The sequence below is a fragment of the Pseudophryne corroboree genome, chromosome 1, assembly GCF_028390025.1.
Source record: "Pseudophryne corroboree isolate aPseCor3 chromosome 1, aPseCor3.hap2, whole genome shotgun sequence".
Lineage (NCBI taxonomy): Eukaryota > Metazoa > Chordata > Amphibia > Anura > Myobatrachidae > Pseudophryne > Pseudophryne corroboree.
The window spans coordinates 715,427,263-715,446,356 of NC_086444.1; the positions used below are offsets into that span (position 1 = coordinate 715,427,263).

At 48.8% G+C, this 19,094-nt stretch overlaps 1 protein-coding gene across 1 annotated transcript in view; it reads right to left on the bottom strand.

Moving 5' to 3' along the window:
* The window catches only part of HDGFL2 (HDGF like 2), a 269,345-nt gene that overhangs the window by 156,572 nt on the left and 93,679 nt on the right, over positions 1–19,094 (bottom strand). Inside the window, exon 5 of the mRNA XM_063915248.1 lies at positions 12,732–12,812. Within this exon, the coding sequence (XP_063771318.1) occupies positions 12,732–12,812 (81 nt within the window). The remainder of the gene's footprint in view (positions 1–12,731; positions 12,813–19,094) is intronic.

Consider the following 19,094-nt stretch of genomic DNA (forward strand, 5'->3'; position numbering starts at 1 on the left):
GTAAAAAAAGGAGAAAACGTCCCAGTTGAAATTCCACTGCAGGAAATTTCCTGTTTTCACACCACGAGACATACTTTTTCAAAATACGGTGGTAATGTCTAGACGTTACCCCTTTTCTGGCTTGGATCAAGGTTGGAATAACCTTGTTCGGAATGCCTTTCCGGGCTAAAATTTTATGCTCAACTTCCATGCCGTCAAACGTAGCCGTGGAAAGTCTTCATAGACGAATGGCCCCTGTTGTAGAAGATCCGCTCAAAGAGTTAGAGCATCTCCAGTAGATACGCGTACAAGGCCCTTCTTGGCCAATCCGGAGCAATGAGAATTGCTTGAACCCTTTCCCTTTTTATTCTTTTGAGAATTATTGGGATCAGTGGAAGAAGTAGAAACACGTAAACCATTTGGTAGACCCATGGAGTCACCAGATTGTCCACCGCCACTGCTTGCGAGTCCCTCGACCTGGAACAATACCGCTTTAGCTTCTTGTTGAGACAAGAGCCCATCATGTCTATCTGTGAAATTCCCCAGCAACGTGTTAAGGACTCGAACACCTGCTGGTGAAGGGCCCACTCTCCCGGGTGGAGGTCATGCCTGCTGAGGAAGTCCGCTTCCTAGGTGTCTACTCCCGGAATTAAGATTGCAGACAGCGCCACAGTGTGTCTTTCTGCCGAGAGAATCCGTTACCTCTGACATTGCTGCTCTGCTCTTCGTTCCGCCCTGTCGGTTTATGTACGTTACTGCAGTCACATTGTCCGACTGAACCTGAATGGCGTGATTTTGAAGAAGATGCGATGCAAGTAACAGGGTGTTGTATATGGCTCTTAGTTTCAGAATGTTGATTGGAAAAATGGTTTCCTGACTTGACCATTTTCCTTGGAACTGTTCCCCCTGGGTGACTTCTCCTCAACTTCTGAGGCTTGCATCTGTGGTTAGCAGATCCCAATTTTGAATCCCGAACCTTCGACCCTCGGTCAGGTGAGAAGTCTGAAGCCACCACAGAAGAGAAATCCTGGCTTTGGTGACAGACGTATCCTCTGGTGCATGTGAAGATGCGATCCGGATCATTTGTCCAGCAGATGCAGCTGGAAGGGCCTCGCATGAAACCTTCTGTACTGCAGAGCCTTGTAAGAGGTGACCATCTTCCCCAGAAGGCGAATGTATAGATGCACCGATATCCAGGCTGGTTTTAGGACATCCTGCACCATCGACTGGATTACCAATGTTTTTCCAACAGAAGGAATACCTTCTGTTCCTCCGTATCCAGTATCATCCCCAGAAAAAAAAAAACTCAGTGTTTCCAGGTGGAATTTTGGTAGGTTCAGAATCCAACCGTGATCCTGAAGTAGTTGGGTTGAGAGAGCAAGGTTTTAATCAGCAGGTCGTCCAGATACGGTATTATGTTCACTCCCTGCTTGCGAAGGAGAAACAATCTCTTCCATTATCTTGGTAAATATCCTTGGTGCCCTGGAAAGGCCAAATGGCAGGGCCAGAAACTGGTAGGGACAGTCCTGTAGTGCAAACCTTAGATAAGCTTGATGAGGCGGCCAAATCAGAATATGAAGGTATGCATCCTTGATGTCCAGAGACACCATGAATTCCCCCTCCTCCAGACCTGAGATCGCTGCTCTCAGACTCCATCTTGAACTTGAACACCCTTAAATACGGGTTAATTGATTTGAGGTTTAAAATGGGCCTTACCGACTTACCGAACTGTCCGGTTTCGGTACCACAAACAGGATGGAGTAATAACCCTGGTTTTGTAGTTGAAGTGAATCTGGGACAATGTCCTGAGTCTGTACCAGTTTTTGAATTGTTGACTGTAAAGTCATACCTGTTTCCGGAGAAGCTGGTAAGCCTGATTTGAAGAATCTGTGAGGTAGGAGTTCCTGAAACTCCAGTCTGTATTCCTGGGTGATAAGGTCCGTGACCCAGGGATCCTGGCAAGATGTTGCCCAAACGTGACTGAAATAACGTAACCAAGCTCCCACCTGCCTGTCTTCCAGGCAGTGCAGACCAACAACATGCTAAAGGCTTTGAGGAAGCAAACCCGGAGGTCTGTTCCTAAGAACCTGCAGCTGCTGGTTTTCTGGGTTTACCTCTATTACTTTTGAAGGCTGTAGAAGAACCTTTGGATTTGCCTTTGAATTTTGCTGTCCGAAAGAACTGCACAGTTGGAGCAGAGTAGGTTTTCCTAGCCGGGGGTGCTGCGGAAGGAAGGTACGTAGACTTACCCACCGTAACCTTGGATATCCACTTATCCAGTTCATCTACAAAAAGAGCCTCACCTGTGAATGGTTGGTTTTCCACGCCTTTCCTGGAATCCGCATCCGCAGTCCACTGGCGTAGTCACAAGCCCCTGCGCGCTGACACTGCCATGGCAGTGATGCATGCGTTGAGCAAACCAATTTCCTTTATGGCCTCCACCATAAAGTTAGCAGAGTCTTGAATATGCTGAAGAATAAAACTATCTCCCCCCTGGGTAAGGTATCCAATCCATCAAAATGGCGTTAGAGACCCATGCGCAAGCAATAGTGGGTCTCTTGGCCACCCCAGCAGCAGTGTATAACGATTTGAGAGTGTTCTCAATCTTGCGGTCAGCTGTGTCCTTTAAGGATGCTGCCCCAGGACTATCTTACGTGACAACCTACATACCGATGCGTCCACAATCGGAGGGTTTTCCCAATTCTTTCTATCTTCCAGAGGAAAGGGAAAGGATGTAATTAATCTTTTAGGGATCTGAAATTTTTTGTCAGGGTTAGCCCAAGTTTCTTCAAACAGGGCATTCAATTCCTTTGATGCAGGAAAAGTAGCCGAGGATTTATTTTTTACATAAAAATAAGATTCCTCCTCTACCTCCGCCGTCTTGTCAGGACACTCAGCTGTGCAGGAAACACAGTCCCTGGACTTGGTAACGTGAAGGGACACAAACACCCACAGACAGAAGGTGAAAACACAGTTTAACCCACACAGAGCCCTCAGGGAGACACAGAAATTGGAGCCAGCCAAACAGCGCCCCTGTAACCAACTAAAACTTAGCAGGGTCGCCACACTAAGTCCCTTAATAGGGCTTAGTATACTACAACACTCCATCCCCCCCCCTAAGATCCCCTGGTACCGCTGAGGAGAAATGGAGTCTTTGTGGAGGAGCTGCGCTTCCCTGTGATTCCTGTCAGTGTAAGCAGCAGAGGGAAAATGGTGCTGCTGGATCTGCTCATAGTGAAGCCCCGCCCCTTTAATGGCGCTCAGCTTTTCGCTTTTATTATACTGGCCTGAGGTAATTTTTATGCCTAACAGAGGGTTAAAACCCTTGTTAGGTATGTAGCCAGTGTGGGTATGCATTGGTGGCTCATCGCGCCCCTCACAGCAGGACACACGTCTGTGTATGTCCTCTGAGCCCCCTGGAGCGCAGCCTGCACTCAGAGCTGCGCTCCTACCCTTGGACCGCCATTCCCGCCGGCGACCCGCTAACCGGGACGCTGGCGCTGTACTCACCACTCTTCTGTCTTCTGCCTCTGTTAGGTGTGGTGGCGTGCTGCGGGAGGGTACGCTTGCCGTGGTGGGGCTTGCAAATGACTCCCTCAGGAGCTCAGTGTCCTGACAGCGGTGAACGTCCCATTAACTCTTTAGGAAGTTGGGCCTTTCTCCCCCCTAAGTCCCATGAAGCAGGCAGCCTAGTGACAATCAGACCTGCCTGAAAACAACAAATAGAAAATAAGATTTTACTTACCGGTAAATCTATTTCTCGTAGTCCGTAGTGGATGCTGGGGACTCCGTAAGGACCATGGGAATAGACGGGCTCCGCAGGAGACAGGGCACCTTAAGAAAAAATTTGGATTCTGGTGTGCTCTGGCTCCTCCCTCTATGTCCCTCCTAAAGACCTCAGTTAGAGAAACTGTGCCCGGAAGAGTTGACAGTACAAGAAAAGGATTTTGGAATCCAGGGCAAGACTCATACCAGCCACACCAATCACACCGTATAACTTGTGATAAACTTACCCAGTTAACAGTATGAACAACGACAGAGCATCAGATCAACCCTGATGCAACTATAACATAACCCTTATTTAAGCAATAACTATATACAAGTATTGCAGAATAAGTACGCACTTGGGACGGGCGCCCAGCATCCACTACGGACTACGAGAAATAGATTTACCGGTAAGTAAAATCTTATTTTCTCTAACGTCCTAGTGGATGCTGGGGACTCCGCAAGGACCATGGGGATTATACCAAAGCTCCCAAACGGGCGGGAGAGTGCGGATGACTCTGCAGCACCGAATGAGCAAACACAAGGTCCTCCTCAGCCAGGGTATCAAACTTGTAGAACTTCGCAAAAGTGTTCGAACCTGACCAAGTAGCTGCTCGGCAAAGCTGTAATGCCGAGACCCCTCGGGCAGCCGCCCAAGAAGAGCCCACCTTCCTTGTGGAGTGGGCTTTTACTGATTTTGGCAGCGGCAATCCAGCCGCAGAATGAGCCTGCTGAATCGTGTTACAGATCCAGCGAGCAATAGTTTGCTTTGAAGCAGGAGCACCCAGCTTGTTGGATGCATACAGGATAAACAGCGACTCAGTTTTCCTGACTCTAGCCGTTCTGGCTACATAAACCTTCAAAGCCCTGACCACATCTAGTAACTCGGAATCCTCCAAGTCACGAGTAGCCACAGGCACCACAATAGGTTGGTTCATATGAAAAGATGACACCACTTTTGGCAGAAATTGTGGACGGGTCCGCAATTCTGCCCTGTCCATATGGAAAACCAGATAGGGGCTTTTATGTGACAAAGCCGCTAATTCTGACACACGCCTAGCCGAAGCCAAGGCTAACAGCACTACCACCTTCCACGTGAGATATTTTAACTCCACGGTTTTTAGTGGCTCAAACCAGTGTGACTTCAGGAAACTCAACATCCCAAGGTGCCACCGGAGGCACAAAAGGGGGCTGAATATGCAGCACTCCCTTTACAAACGTCTGAACTTCAGGCAGAGAAGCCAGTTCTTTTTGAAAGAAAATAGACAGGGACGAAATCTGGACCTTAATGGAACCCAATTTTAGGCCCAAAGTCACTCCCGACTGTAGGAAGTGAAGGAAACGGCCCAGCTGGAATTCCTCCGTGGGGGCATTCCTGGCCTCACACCAAGCAACATATGTTCGCCATATACGGTGATAATGTTTAGCCGTCACGTCCTTCCTAGCCTTTATCAGCGTAGGAATAACTTCATCCGGAATGCCTTTTTCTGCTAGGATCCGGCGTTCAATCGCCATGCCGTCAAACGCAGCCGCGGTAAGTCTTGGAACAGACAGGGCCCCTGTTGCAACAAGTCCTGTCTTAGAGGCAGAGGCCATGGGTCCTCTGTGAGCATTTCTTGCAGATCTGGATACCAAGTCCTTCTTGGCCAATCCGGAACAATGAGTATTGTTCTCACTCCTCTTTTTCTTATGATTCTCAGCACCTTGGGTATGAGAGGAAGAGGAGGAAATATATAAACCGACTGGAACACCCACAGTGTCACTAGTGCGTCTACAGCTATCGCCTGAGGGTCTCTTGACCTGGCGCAATACCTCTGTAGCTTTTTGTTGAGGCGGGATGCCATCATGTCCACCTGTGGCAGTTCCCACCGACTTGCAATCTGCGTGAAGACTTCTTGATGAAGTCCCCACTCTCCTGGGTGGAGGTCGTGCCTGCTGAGGAAGTCTGCTTTCCAGTTGTCCACTCCCGGAATGAACACTGCTGAAAGTGTGCTTACGTGATTCTCCGCCCAGCGAAGAATTCTGGTGGCTTCCGCCATCGCCACCCTGCTCCTTGTGCCGCCTTGGCGGTTTACATGAGCCACTGTGGTGATGTTGTCTGACTGAATCAGAACCGATTGGTCGCGAAGCAGGGTCTCCGCTTGACGTAGGGCGTTGCATATGGCCCTTAGTTCCAGGATGTTGATGTGAAGGCAAGTCTCCTGACTTGACCACAGACCTTGGAAATTTCTTCCCTGTGTGACTGCCCCCCACCCTCGGAGGCTTGCATCCGTGGTCACCAGGACCCAGTCCTGAATGCCGAATCTGCGGCCCTCGAGGAGGTGAGCATTCTGCAGCCACCACAGGAGAGACACCCTGGCCCTGGGGGATAGGGTGATCAGCCGATGCATCTGAAGATGTGATCCGGACCACTTGTCCTACAGATCCCATTGAAAGGTCCTCGCATGGAACCTGCCGTAGGGAATGGCCTCGTATGATGCCACCATCTTTCCCAGGACTCGCGTGCAGTGATGCACCGACACCTGTTTTGGCTTTAATAGGTCTCTGACCAGTGTCATGAGCTCCTGAGCCTTCTCCATCGGGAGATAAACCCTCTTCTGGTCTGTGTCCAGAATCATGCCCAGGAAGGGCAGACGAGTCGTAGGAATCAACTGCGATTTTGGAATATTTAGAATCCAGCCGTGCTGTTGTAACACTTCCCGAGAGCATGCTACGCTGATCAGCAACTGCTCTCTGGACCTCGCTTTTATGAGGAGATCGTCCAAGTATGGGATAATTGTGACCCCTTGCTTTCGCAGGAGCACCATCATTTCCGCCATTACCTTGGTAAATATTCTCAGTGCCGTAGAGAGACCAAACGGCAACGTCTGGAATTGGTAATGACAATCCTGTACCACAAATCTGAGGTACACCTGATGAGGTGGATAAATGGGGACATGAAGGTATGCATCCTTTATGTCCAGAGTCACCATAAAATCCCCCCCTTCCAGGCTTGCGATGACCGCTCTGAGCGATTCCATCTTGAACTTGAACCTTTTCAGGTATATGTTCAGGGATTTTAAATTCAATATGGGTCTGACCGAACCGTCCGGTTTCGGTACCACAAACATGGTCGAATAATAACCCTTTCCTTGTTGAAGGAGGGGAACCTTGACCACCACCTGCTGAAGATACAATTTGTGAATTGCAGCTAACACTATTTCCGCCTGTAAGGGGGAAGCTGGCAGGGCCGATTTGAGGTATCGTGAGGAGGCATCTCTTCGAATTCCAGCTTGTATCCCTGAGACACAATCTCTATTGCCCAGGGATCCACCTGGGAGTGAACCCACTTGTGGCTGAAATTTCGGAGACGCGCTCCCACCCGGCCCTAGCTCCGCCTGTGGAGCCCCAGCGTCATGCGGTGGATTTAGTGGTAGCCGGGGAGGACTTCTGTTCCTGGGAACTAGCTGTGTTGTGCAGCTTCCTTCCTCTGCCCCTGCCTCTGGCAAGAAAGGACGCACCTCGGACTTTCTTGCCTTTTTGTGATCGAAAGGACTGCATTTGGTAATACGGTGCTTTCTTAGGTTGTGAGGGAACATATGGCAAAAAATTTGACTTTCCAGCAGTAGCTGTGAAGACCAGGTCCGAGAGACCCTCCCAAAACAATTCCTCACCCTTGTAAGGTAAAACCTCCATGTGCCTTTTTGAGTCGGCATCGCCTGTCCATTGCCGAGTCCACAGGACCCTTCTGGCAGAAATAGACATTGCATTTATTCTAGAGCCCAGTACGCTAATGTCTCTTTGAGCATCTCTCATATATAGGACAGCGTCTTTTATATGCCCCAGGGTCATTAATATAGTATCCTTGTCTAAGGTATCAAGTTCCTCAGATAAGGTATCCGTCCATGCTGCTACAGCACTACACACCCAGGCCGACGCAATTGCCGGCCTTAGTAAGGTACCTGAATGTGTATAAATGGACTTCAGGGTACCCTCTTGCTTTCTATCCGCAGCATCTTTTAGGGTGGCCGTATCCTGTGACGGCAGGGCTACCCTCTTGGATAAGCGTGTTAGAGCTTCGTCCACCCTAGGGGAGGATTCCCAGCGTAACCTGTCCGTTGGCGGGAAAGGATACGCCATAAGCATCCGTTTGGAATTCTGCAGTTTTTTATCTTGAGATTCCCCCTTCACATGAGCTAAATGAGTTATGTGAAAAGGCTTGGGAAAGGTCACCTCCTGCCTTTTTTCCCCATACATATGAACCCTCTTGTCAGGGACTGGGGTTTCCTCTGTGATATGCAACACATCCTTCATTGCTATAATCATATAACGGATGGCTTTAGCCAATTTAGGCTGTAACTTTGCATCATCGTAATCGACACTGGAGTCAGAATCCATGTCGGTATCTGTGTCAACAATTTGGGATAGTGGGCACTTCTGAGACCCTGACGGCCTCTGCGACATAGGATCAGGCATGGGCTGAGACCCCGACTGTCCTAAGGTTTCAACTTTATCCAACCTTTTATGCAAGGAATTAACATTATCATTTAAAACCTTCCACATATCCATCCAATCAGGTGTCGGCGCCGTCGGCGGAGACACCACATTCATTTGCTGCCGCTCTGCTTCCACATAGCCTTCCTCGTCAAACATGTCGACACAAGCGTACCGACACACCACACACACAGGGGATGCTCTTTTTTTGAAGACAGTTCCCCCACAAGGCCCATTGGAGAGACAGAGAGAGAGTATGCCAGCACACACCCCAGCGCTATATGTCCCAGGAATCACACAGTAACTTAGTGTTAACCCAGTAGCTGCTGTTTATTATGTTTTTGCGCTAAATTTATGTGCCCCCCCTCTCTTTTTACCCTCTTCTACCGTGAATCTGCAGGGGAGAGCCTGGGGAGCTTCATCTCAGCGGAGCTGTGGAGAAAAAATGGCGCTGGTGAGTGCTGAGGAAGAAGCCCCGCCCCCTCGACGGCGAGCTTCTGTCCCGCGTTTCTGTACAATATTATGGCGGGGGCTCATACATATATACAGTGCCCAACTGTATATATGTCCAACTTTTGCCAAGAGGTCCTAATTGCTGCCCAGGGCGACCCCCCTGCGCCCTGCACCCTACAGTGACCGGAGTGTGTGGGTTAGTGTGGGAGCAATGGCGCACAGCTGCAGTGCTGTGCGCTACCTCAGTAAAGACTGGAGTCTTCTGCCTCCGATTTTGAAGTCTTCTTGCTTTTTTCACCCGGCTTCTGTCTTCCGGCTCTGCGAGGGGGACGGCGGCGCGGCTCCGGGATCGGAGGACAAAGGGTGAGATCCTGTGTACGATCCCTCTGGAGCTAATGGTGTCCAGTAGCCTAAGAAGCAGGACCTATTTTCAGAGAGTAGGGTTGCTTCTCTCCCCTCAGTCCCACGATGCAGGGAGCCTGTTGCCAGCAGATCTCCCTGAAAATAAAAAACCTAACAAAATACATTCTTATAGCAAGCACAGGAGAGCTCACTAAGTAGCACCCAGCTCGTCTGGGCACAGATTCAAACTGAGGTCTGGAGGAGGGACATAGAGGGAGGAGCCAGAGCACACCAGAATCCAAATTCTTTCTTAAGGTGCCCTGTCTCCTGTGGAGCCCGTCTATTCCCCATGGTCCTTACGGAGTCCCCAGCATCCACTAGGACACAGGTTCTCAAACTCGGTCCTCAGGACCCCACACAGTGCATGTTTTGCAGGTCTCCTCACAAAATCACAAGTGAAATAATTAGCTCCACCTGTGGACCTTTTAAAATGTGTCAGTGAGTAATTAATACACCTGTGCACCTGCTGGGTTACCTGCAAAACATGCACTGTGTGGGGTCCTGAGGACCGAGTTTGAGAACCTATGCACTAGGACGTCAGAGAAAATAAAAGCAGAAAACTCTTCAGGAGCTTCCCTAAGCGTGACCGGCTCCTCCGGGCACATCTTCTAAACTGAGTCTGGTGGGAGGGGCATAGAGGGAGGAGCCAGTGCACACTAATGATTTTTTAAAGTGCCCAAGGCTCCTAGTGGACCCGTCTATACCCCATTGTACTAATGTGGACCCCCAGTATCCTCTACGACATGAGAGAAAACTTAGTAAGCCAGCCCTTACTGTATGTGAGAGGGAGATAGAGAGAGGAGACCAGCACACCCCAGCTACACAGCCCCAGTGAGGCTGTGAGCTGTTATATCACAGTGAAAGACCTATGATTACTGTCTTTTATAGGACACAGACTGCGTACAATAGCGGCTCTCCCCCTTTGCTACACCCTGTACCAGTTTTCCAGCATTTTCTGAGTGTCAGGTGGAGCTGTGTGTGCCTGCTGCTGCTGTAAGCACAGGAAGGCGCCAAAATGCTGCTGGCCCTGCTCTGAGGTAGCTCCTCCCCCCTTATCCCAACCCAAAAGGCGCTGGAGCTACAGTGTTTTTTTATACTGGCAAGGTTTTTAAGCTATTTGGAAGAAATCACACAAGTGCTAGCTTAAGCCACCGCTAGCCAGTGTACACAGGGGGCTATAGCGGGTCCACCCCTAGGAGGGTCCGGTATGCCTCCCCTGCGGTCAGCCGCATTTGAACCAGGGGACCCCCCTAGCGGGGCCCCCGGAGTACACACCACTGTCGTCACCTTCAGGCTATTGTTAGGGGTGTGCTGCGATTGCGACAGCTAAGGCGCAGTGCCCCACTGTACAAACAACCTCGGGGAAGCGGCTCTGACACCTCGCAAGGCCGTTGACCGTCACCCCCTCAGTAATTCCCACGGTGCAGGTATGCTGTTGCCCAAACAGCATACCAAAAATAATAAAGATTGATAAGAAACTAAAGAAAACTCTCTGGAGCTGCAGAGATGTGTATCCTCTCCTGAGGGCACATTTTTCTAAACTGCCTGTGGGAGGGGGCAACACGTGAAGAAATTTAGAGGGCACTAAGTTTCCCCAATATTCCTTATGGATGCTAGAGAAATAAGTACTCCTCCCATGATGTAGTAGACGACAAATGCTTATATTAGCAAAATCTCTATAGTTATTTTAATGAAAGTCTTACTTTCCTACCTTTCCAGATTAATTTAGAGAACATCCCACCAGTACAGAGAGATTTGTTTCAAATAAAATTAATATACTTTATAATAATATGTAGTGCACCTGGTTCAGATTGTTATTGGTATGGGACTGTATTGGTAACCCCCCATACCTAAAAATAAACAAAGCAAGGAAAAAAAAAAATAATAATAATAATAATAATAATAATAACTTACAAGTCCTTACCACTTTGAGAGATAAAGATATATATATATTTTTTTCCAAGAGATTGAAAGTTAGGATCATTAGAAATGAAAAGCCTCACAAGTTTTTATGTTAAAGGGGCAAAACTTTGCAGAGGACTATAATACAAAATTTACTTTTGGGGGCACCCACAAAACATATCAGACATTAAAGTGGGGAATTCAAGTAAACGTGCTACAGAATGGCGCCAGGAATGAGTGCCTGGAACCATTCAATTAAACGCGTTGTAAACTTCGAACCAGATGATTTCTACATCTGACAAAACTAGTGCCGCGATTCGAGTTACGCCCTTACCACCCACACTAACAGCATCACACCTGCCACTTAAGTTGGAGAATGCAGTTTACCACTAAATGTCATTCTTTAGGCGTGCTAACCTGCATTGCCCGACTTAGCACCAGACGCAATGTAGTTAACTGAATAGCTCCAGCAATAAATTCCTGGCGCTATTCAATATCACATTTAAATGAATTCCCCCAAATAATCAAACCAACAGATTTTTTTCTCTCTCTCTTTTTTATTTTTTTTATTCCTTTAAATACCAAGTTAAGATTCTTAAGCATGCCCCGGATTTTAGTCATTTTAGCTATTGTCTATAAATCATCTTCTTTAAAAAGATCTCCGGAGGGAGAACATGTATTGCTGCCCGACACAGTCTCCCAAAGAGAGAGAGGATGTCACAGTGCAGATAGTACTCAGAGGTTGATTCCAAATTTCTCAAAAGAGGGCGGTTCAGTAATACCCATTTCAGACTGCTAAAGCAGAATTGCACCAGGGATTTGTACACGACCCGGCTGAGACCCCTTTTAGACTGGAGGCCTAAACACAGCTTAATGCCTGGTTGGGGACGTCACCGTGGACGTGTCCCGAGGCGGTGGTTGTAGATGTGATGATCATCAAGCGCCGCCTCTACCTATTCACTGAACGGATGCCAGGACATATCAACCCGGCTTATCCGTTCACACTGCACTGCGAGCCAGATTGAACCCGTTATCAACCCTGCTCGCTACCTGGGATGAAATACTGGGTTGCTCGACCCAGGTTATTTCACCTGGACCTTTCAGAATGCGCAGCAACCCGGGATGCTGTGCATTCATGTGCAATAACCCAGGTTATTGCTGGCAGTCTGAAAGGGGTATCAGTAAGGTAACAGAACCTCTCACGTGTAATGTTCTCTATTTCATTCTAATTTCCCATAAGGACAGAGCAGGTAGAGCACTGCTTCTCCTCATGGCCATATATGACATGGCTTATATCCGTCATAATGTCCCAACATCAGTTGTAATATGACGGAAACATGGACAAGTTAGCAATGAAATTCAGCTGCTAATATGCCCCCTTTAGATGCAGAAATCCATGCCCCCAAGGTTTGACCAAGTTTCCGCCAGCCCCGCCACCTTACATCTGACGTTGGGACAGTATGACGGATATGAGACGCAGTCTAATGGCCATGAGGGAAAGCAGTGCTCTCTCTACCTGCTCTGGCCTGGTGGGAAATTAGAACGAAATAGAGAACATTACATATGCGAGAGGTTCTGTTACCTTACTTACTGAACCGTTGTATAATATACAAGTGTGAAAAAGCAACCCAAGGAGAAATTAGCTTTATAGACTGCCACAGTTATATATGCTTACATATATTAGAAAAAGATAAACAAAAAAAACCCCTTAACACTTAAGTGCTGCTTTAATAGTAATACTATCACAGAGTTGTTACCTTGTCACTGTCAGAGTTTTCCTCTTCAGATGAAGAAACACTGTCTGCCTCAACTTCACTGGAGGAGTGTTTGGGAGGAGACTGTTGATATAAAAAGCATTTGTAAATAATGGAAATCTCTCTATACTGAGAGAAACACCTGGTAGATGACCACATTCCTCAATGACTTTATATTATGAGCACATACTAGTACCCTACTCTGAATACAAATATGAATGCATTATGAAAATCTGAACTATTATTGTATAACTTATGAAAATGGTTCATTACACAAGATCAAACCTGCAAGATAAATTCTGGGAGCTGATGTAGTGTTGTAAAAATAAGAATTTACTTACCGATAATTCTATTTCTCATAGTCCGTAGTGGATGCTGGGAACTCCGTAAGGACCATGGGGAATAGCGGCTCCGCAGGAGACTGGGCACAAATAGAAAGCTTTAGTACTACCTGGTGTGCACTGGCTCCTCCCCCTATGACCCTCCTCCAAGCCTCAGTTAGGATACTGTGCCCGGACGAGCGTACACAAGAAGGAAGGATTTTGAATCCCGGGAAGACTCATACCAGCCACACCAATCACACCGTATAACTTGTGATCTGAAACCAGTTAACAGTATGATAAACAGAGGAGCCTCTAGAAAAGATGGCTCACTACAACAATAACCCGATTTAGTTAACAATAACTATGTACAAGTATTGCAGACAATCCGCACTTGGGATGGGCGCCCAGCATCCACTACGGACTATGAGAAATAGAATTATCGGTAAGTAAATTCTTATTTTCTCTGACGTCCTAGTGGATGCTGGGAACTCCGTAAGGACCATGGGGATTATACCTAAGCTCCCAAACGGGCGGGAGAGTGCGGATGACTCTGCAGCACCGAATGAGAGAACTCCAGGTCCTCCTCAGCCAGGGTATCAAATTTGTAGAATTTAGCAAACGTGTTTGCCCCTGACCAAGTAGCTGCTCGGCAAAGTTGTAAAGCCGAGACCCCTCGGGCGGCCGCCCAAGATGAGCCCACTTTCCGTGTGGAATGGGCTTTTACAGATTTTGGCTGTGGCAGGCCTGCCACAGAATGTGCAAGCTGAATTGTACTACAAATCCAACGAGCAATAGTCTGCTTAGAAGCAGGAGCACCCAGCTTGTTGGGTGCATACAGAATAAACAGCGAGTCAGATTTTCTGACTCCAGCCGTCCTGGAAACGTATATTTTCAGGGCCCTGACTACGTCCAGCAACTTGGGAGTCCTCCAAGTCCCTAGTAGCCACAGGTACCACAATAGGCTGGTTCAGGTGAAACGCTGAAACCACCTTAGGGAGAAATTGAGGACGAGTCCTCAATTCTGCCCTATCCGTATGAAAAATTAGGCAAGGGCTTTTATAGGATAAAGCCGCCAATTCTGACACGCGCCTGGCTGAAGCCAGGGCCAATAGCATTACCACTTTCCATGTGAGATATTTTAAGTCCACAGTGGTGAGTGGTTCAAACCAATGTGATTTTAGGAACCCCAAAACCACATTGAGATCCCAAGGTGCCACTGGAGGCACAAAAGGAGGCTGTATATGCAGCACCCCTTTGACAAACGTCTGAACTTCAGGAACTGAAGCCAGTTCTTTTTGGAAGAAGATCGACAGGGCCGAAATTTGAACCTTAATGGACCCTAATTTTAGGCCCATAGACAGTCCTGTTTGCAGGAAATGCAGGAAACGACCCAGTTGAAATTCCTCTGTAGGGGCCTTCCTGGCCTCGCACCACGCAACATATTTACGCCAAATACGGTGATAATGCTGCACGGTTACATCCTTCCTGGCTTTGATAGGGATGACTTCATCCGGAATGCCTTTTTCCTTCAGGATCCGGCGTTCAACCGCCATGCCGTCAAACACAGCCGCGGTAAGTCTTGGAACAGACAGGGTCCCTGCTGGAGCAGGTCCCTTCGTAGAGGTAGAGGCCACGGGTCCTCCGTGAGCATCTCTTGAAGTTCCGGGTACCAAGTCCTTCTTGGCCAATCCGGAGCCACGAGTATAGTCCTTACTCCTCTCCTTCTTATGATTCTCAGTACCTTGGGTATGAGAGGCAGAGGAGGGAACACATACACTGACTGGTACACCCACGGTGTTACCAGAGCGTCCACAGCTATTGCCTGAGGGTCCCGTGACCTGGCGCAATACCGGTCTAGTTTTTTGTTGAGGCGTGACGCCATCATGTCCACCTTTGGTTTTTCCCAACGGTTCACAATCATGTGGAAAACTTCTGGGTGAAGTCCCCACTCTCCCGGGTGGAGGTCGTGCCTGCTGAGGAAGTCTGCTTCCCAGTTGTCCACTCCCGGAATGAACACTGCTGACAGTGCTATCACATGATTTTCCGCCCAGCGAAGAATCCTTGCAACTTCTGTCATTGCCCTCCTGCTTCTTGTGCCGCCCTGTCTGTTTACGTGGGCGACTGCCGTGATGTTGTCCGACTGGATCAGCACCGGCTGACCTTGAAGCAGAGGTCTTGCTAGGCTTAGAGCATTGTAGATGGCCCTTAGCTCCAGGATATTTATGTGAAGTGATGTCTCCAGGCTTGACCACAAGCCCTGGAAATTTCTTCCCTGTGTGACTGCTCCCCAGCCTCTCAGGCTGGCATCCGTGGTCACCAGGACCCAGTCCTGAATGCCGAATCTGCGGCCCTCTAGAAGATGAGCACTCTGCAACCACCACAGAAGAGACACCCTTGTCTTTGGGGACAGGGTTATCCGCTGATGCATCTGAAGATGCGATCCGGACCATTTGTCCAGCAGATCCCACTGGAACGTTCTTGCGTGGAATCTGCCGAATGGAATCGCTTCGTAGGAAGCTACCATCTTTTCCAGGACTCTTGTGCATTGATGCACTGAGACTTGCCCTGGTTTCAGGAGGTTTCTGACTAGGTCGGATAACTCTCTGGCTTTTTCTTCCGGAAGGAACACCTTTTTCTGGACTGTGTCCAGAATCATCCCTAGGAACAGAAGACGTGTTGTCGGAATCAGCTGCGATTTTGGGATATTTAGAATCCAGCCGTGCTGCCGTAGCACTACTTGAGATAGGGCTACTCCGACTACTAACTGTTCTCTGGATCTTGCTCTTATCAGGAGATCGTCCAAGTAAGGTATAATTAAAACGCCTTTTCTTCGAAGAAGAATCATCATTTCGGCCATTACCTTGGTAAAGACCCGAGGTGCCGTGGATAATCCAAACGGCAGCGTCTGAAACTGATAGTGACAGTTTTCTACCACAAACCTGAGGTACCCTTGATGAGAAGGGTAAATGGGGACATGGAGGTAGGCATCTTTGATGTCCAGAGACACCATATAGTCCCCCTCTTCCAGGTTCGCGATCACTGCCCTGAGTGACTCCATCTTGAATTTGAACCTCTGTATGTAAGTGTTCAAAGACTTCAGATTTAAAATTGGTCTCACCGAGCCGTCCGGCTTCGGTACAACAAACAGCGTGGAATAATACCCCTTCCCTTGTTGCAGGAGGGGTACCTTGATTATCACCTGCTGGGAATACAGCTTGTGAACTGCCTCCAATACTGCCTCCCTGTCGGAGGGAGACGTTGGTAAAGCAGACTTCAGGAACCGGCGAGGGGGAGACGTCTCGAACTCCAATTTGTACCCCTGAGATACTACTTGCAGGATCCAGGGGTCCACTTGCGAGTGAGCCCACTGCGCGCTGAAATTCTTGAGACGGGCCCCCACCGTGCCTGAGTCCGCTTGTAAGGCCCCAGCGTCATGCTGAGGACTTGGCAGAAGCGGGGGAGGGCTTTTGTTCCTGGGAAGTGGCTGTCTGTTGCAGTCTTTTTCCCCTTCCGCTGCCCCGGGGCAGAAAAGAGGAACCTTTTGCCCGCTTGCCCTTATGGGGACGAAAGGACTGAGCCGGATAAGACGGCGTCTTTTTATGTTGAGAGGCTACCTGGGGTAAAAATGTGGATTTCCCAGCAGTTGCCGTGGCCACCAGGTCCGATAGACCGACCCCAAATAACTCCTCCCCTTTATAAGGCAATATTTCCATATGCCGTTTAGAGTCCGCATCACCTGACCACTGTCGCGTCCATAATCCTCTTCTAGCAGAAATGGACAGCGCACTCACTCTTGAAGCCAGAGTGGAAATATCCCTCTGTGCATCTCGCATATATAGAAATGCATCTTTTAAATGCTCTATAGTCAACAATATACTGTCCCTATCCAGGGTATCAATATTTTCAGTCAGGGAATCCGACCAAGCTACCCCAGCGCTGCACATCCAGGCTGAGGCGATTGCTGGTCGCAGTATAACACCAGTATGTGTGTATATACTTTTTAGGATATTTTCCAGTTTTCTGTCACCTGGTTCCTTGAGGGCGGCCGTATCCGGAGACGGTAACGCCACTTGTTTTGATAAGCGTGTGAGCGCTTTATCCACTCTAGGGAGTGTTTCCCAACGCGCCCTAACCTCTGGCGGGAAAGGGTATAATGCCAATAACTTTTTAGAAATTATCAGTTTTTTATCGGGGGAAACCCACGCTTCATCACACACCTCATTTAATTTGTCTGATTCAGGAAAAACTATAGGTAGTTTTTTCACACCCCACATAATACCCTTTTTAGTGGTACTTGCAGTATCAGAAATGTTTAACACCTCTCTCATTGCCGTGATCATGTAACGTGTGGCCCTACTGGAAGTCACGTTTGTCTCCTCACCGTCGACACTGGAGTCAGTATCCGTGTCGACGTCAGTATCCACCACCTGAGGTAACGGCCTTTTTAGAGCCCCTGATGGTTTCTGAGACGCCTGGACAGGGACTAGCTGATTAGTCGGCTGTCTCATGTCATCAACCGTCTTTTGTAAGGAGCTGACACTGTCACGTAAATCCTTCCATAAAGCCATCCACTCAGGTGTCGACTCCTTAGGGGGTGACATCTCTATTATAGGCAATTGCCCCGCCTCCACATCATTTTCCTCCTCATACATGTCGACACAAACGTACCGACACACAGCACACGCACAGGGAATGCTCTGATAGAGGACAGGACCCCACTAGCCCTTTGGGGAGACAGAGGGAGAGTATGCCAGCACACACCAGAGCGCTATATATAGATATAGGGACAACCTTATATAAGTGTTTCTCCCTTATAGCTGCTGTATTGTTAATATCCCGCCAATTAGTGCCCCCCTCTCTTTTTTACCCTGTTTCTGTAGTGCAGGACTGCAGGGGAGAGTCAGGGAGACGTCCTTCCAGCGGAGCTGTGAGGGAAAATGGCGCCTATGTGCTGAGGAGATAGGCTCCGCCCCCTTCTCGGTGGCCTTTCTCCCGCTTTTTGTGAGAATCTGGCAGGGGTTAAAATTCATCCATATAGCCCAGGAGCTATATGTGATGTATTTTTAGCCAGCCAAGGTGTTTCTATTGCTGCTCAGGGCGCCCCCCCCCCAGCGCCCTGCACCCTCAGTGACCGGAGTGTGAAGTGTGCTGAGAAGCAATGGCGCACAGCTGCAGTGCTGTGCGCTACCTTGTGGAAGACAGGATGTCTTCTGCCGCCGATTTGCCGGACTCTTCTTGCTTCTGGCTCTGTAAGGGGGCCGGCGGCGCGGCTCTGGGACCGAGCTCCAAGGCTGGGCCTGTGATCGGTCCCTCTGGAGCTAATGGTGTCCAGTAGCCAAGAAGCCCAATCCACTCTGCACGCAGGTGAGTTCGCTTCTTCTCCCCTTAGTCCCTCGATGCAGTGAGCCTGTTGCCAGCAGGTCTCACTGAAAATAAAAAACCTAAACTAAAACTTTCACTAAGAAGCTCAGGAGAGCCCCTAGTGTGCACCCTTCTCGTTCGGGCACAAATATCTAACTGAGGCTTGGAGGAGGGTCATAGGGGGAGGAGCCAGTGCACACCAGATAGTACTAAAGCTTTCTATTTGTGCCCAGTCTCCTGCGGAGCCGCTATTCCCCATGGTCCTTACGGAGTTCCCAGCATCCACTAGGACGTCAGAGAAATAGAATTTTAATTACCTACCGGTAAATCCTTTTCTCGTAGTCTGTAGGGTATACTGGGAATCCATTTAGTACCATGGGGTATAGACGGGTCCACTAGGGGCCTTGGGCACTTTAAGAATTTGATAGTGTGCGCTGGCTCCTCCCTTTATGCCCCTCCTACCAGACTCAGTCTAGGAAACTGTGCCCGAGGAGACGGACATACTTTGAGAAAAGGATATAGAAATAGGAAAGTGGTGAGATTACGAACCAGCACACACAAACCAAGAGGAAAGCCATGCTAAGCAAACTTGAAACCAGGAACAGCAACAGCTGAACCAAACAACATTACTAAACTAAGTAACAGTGCAGGAACACACGAAGCACAGGGCGGGCGACCAGTA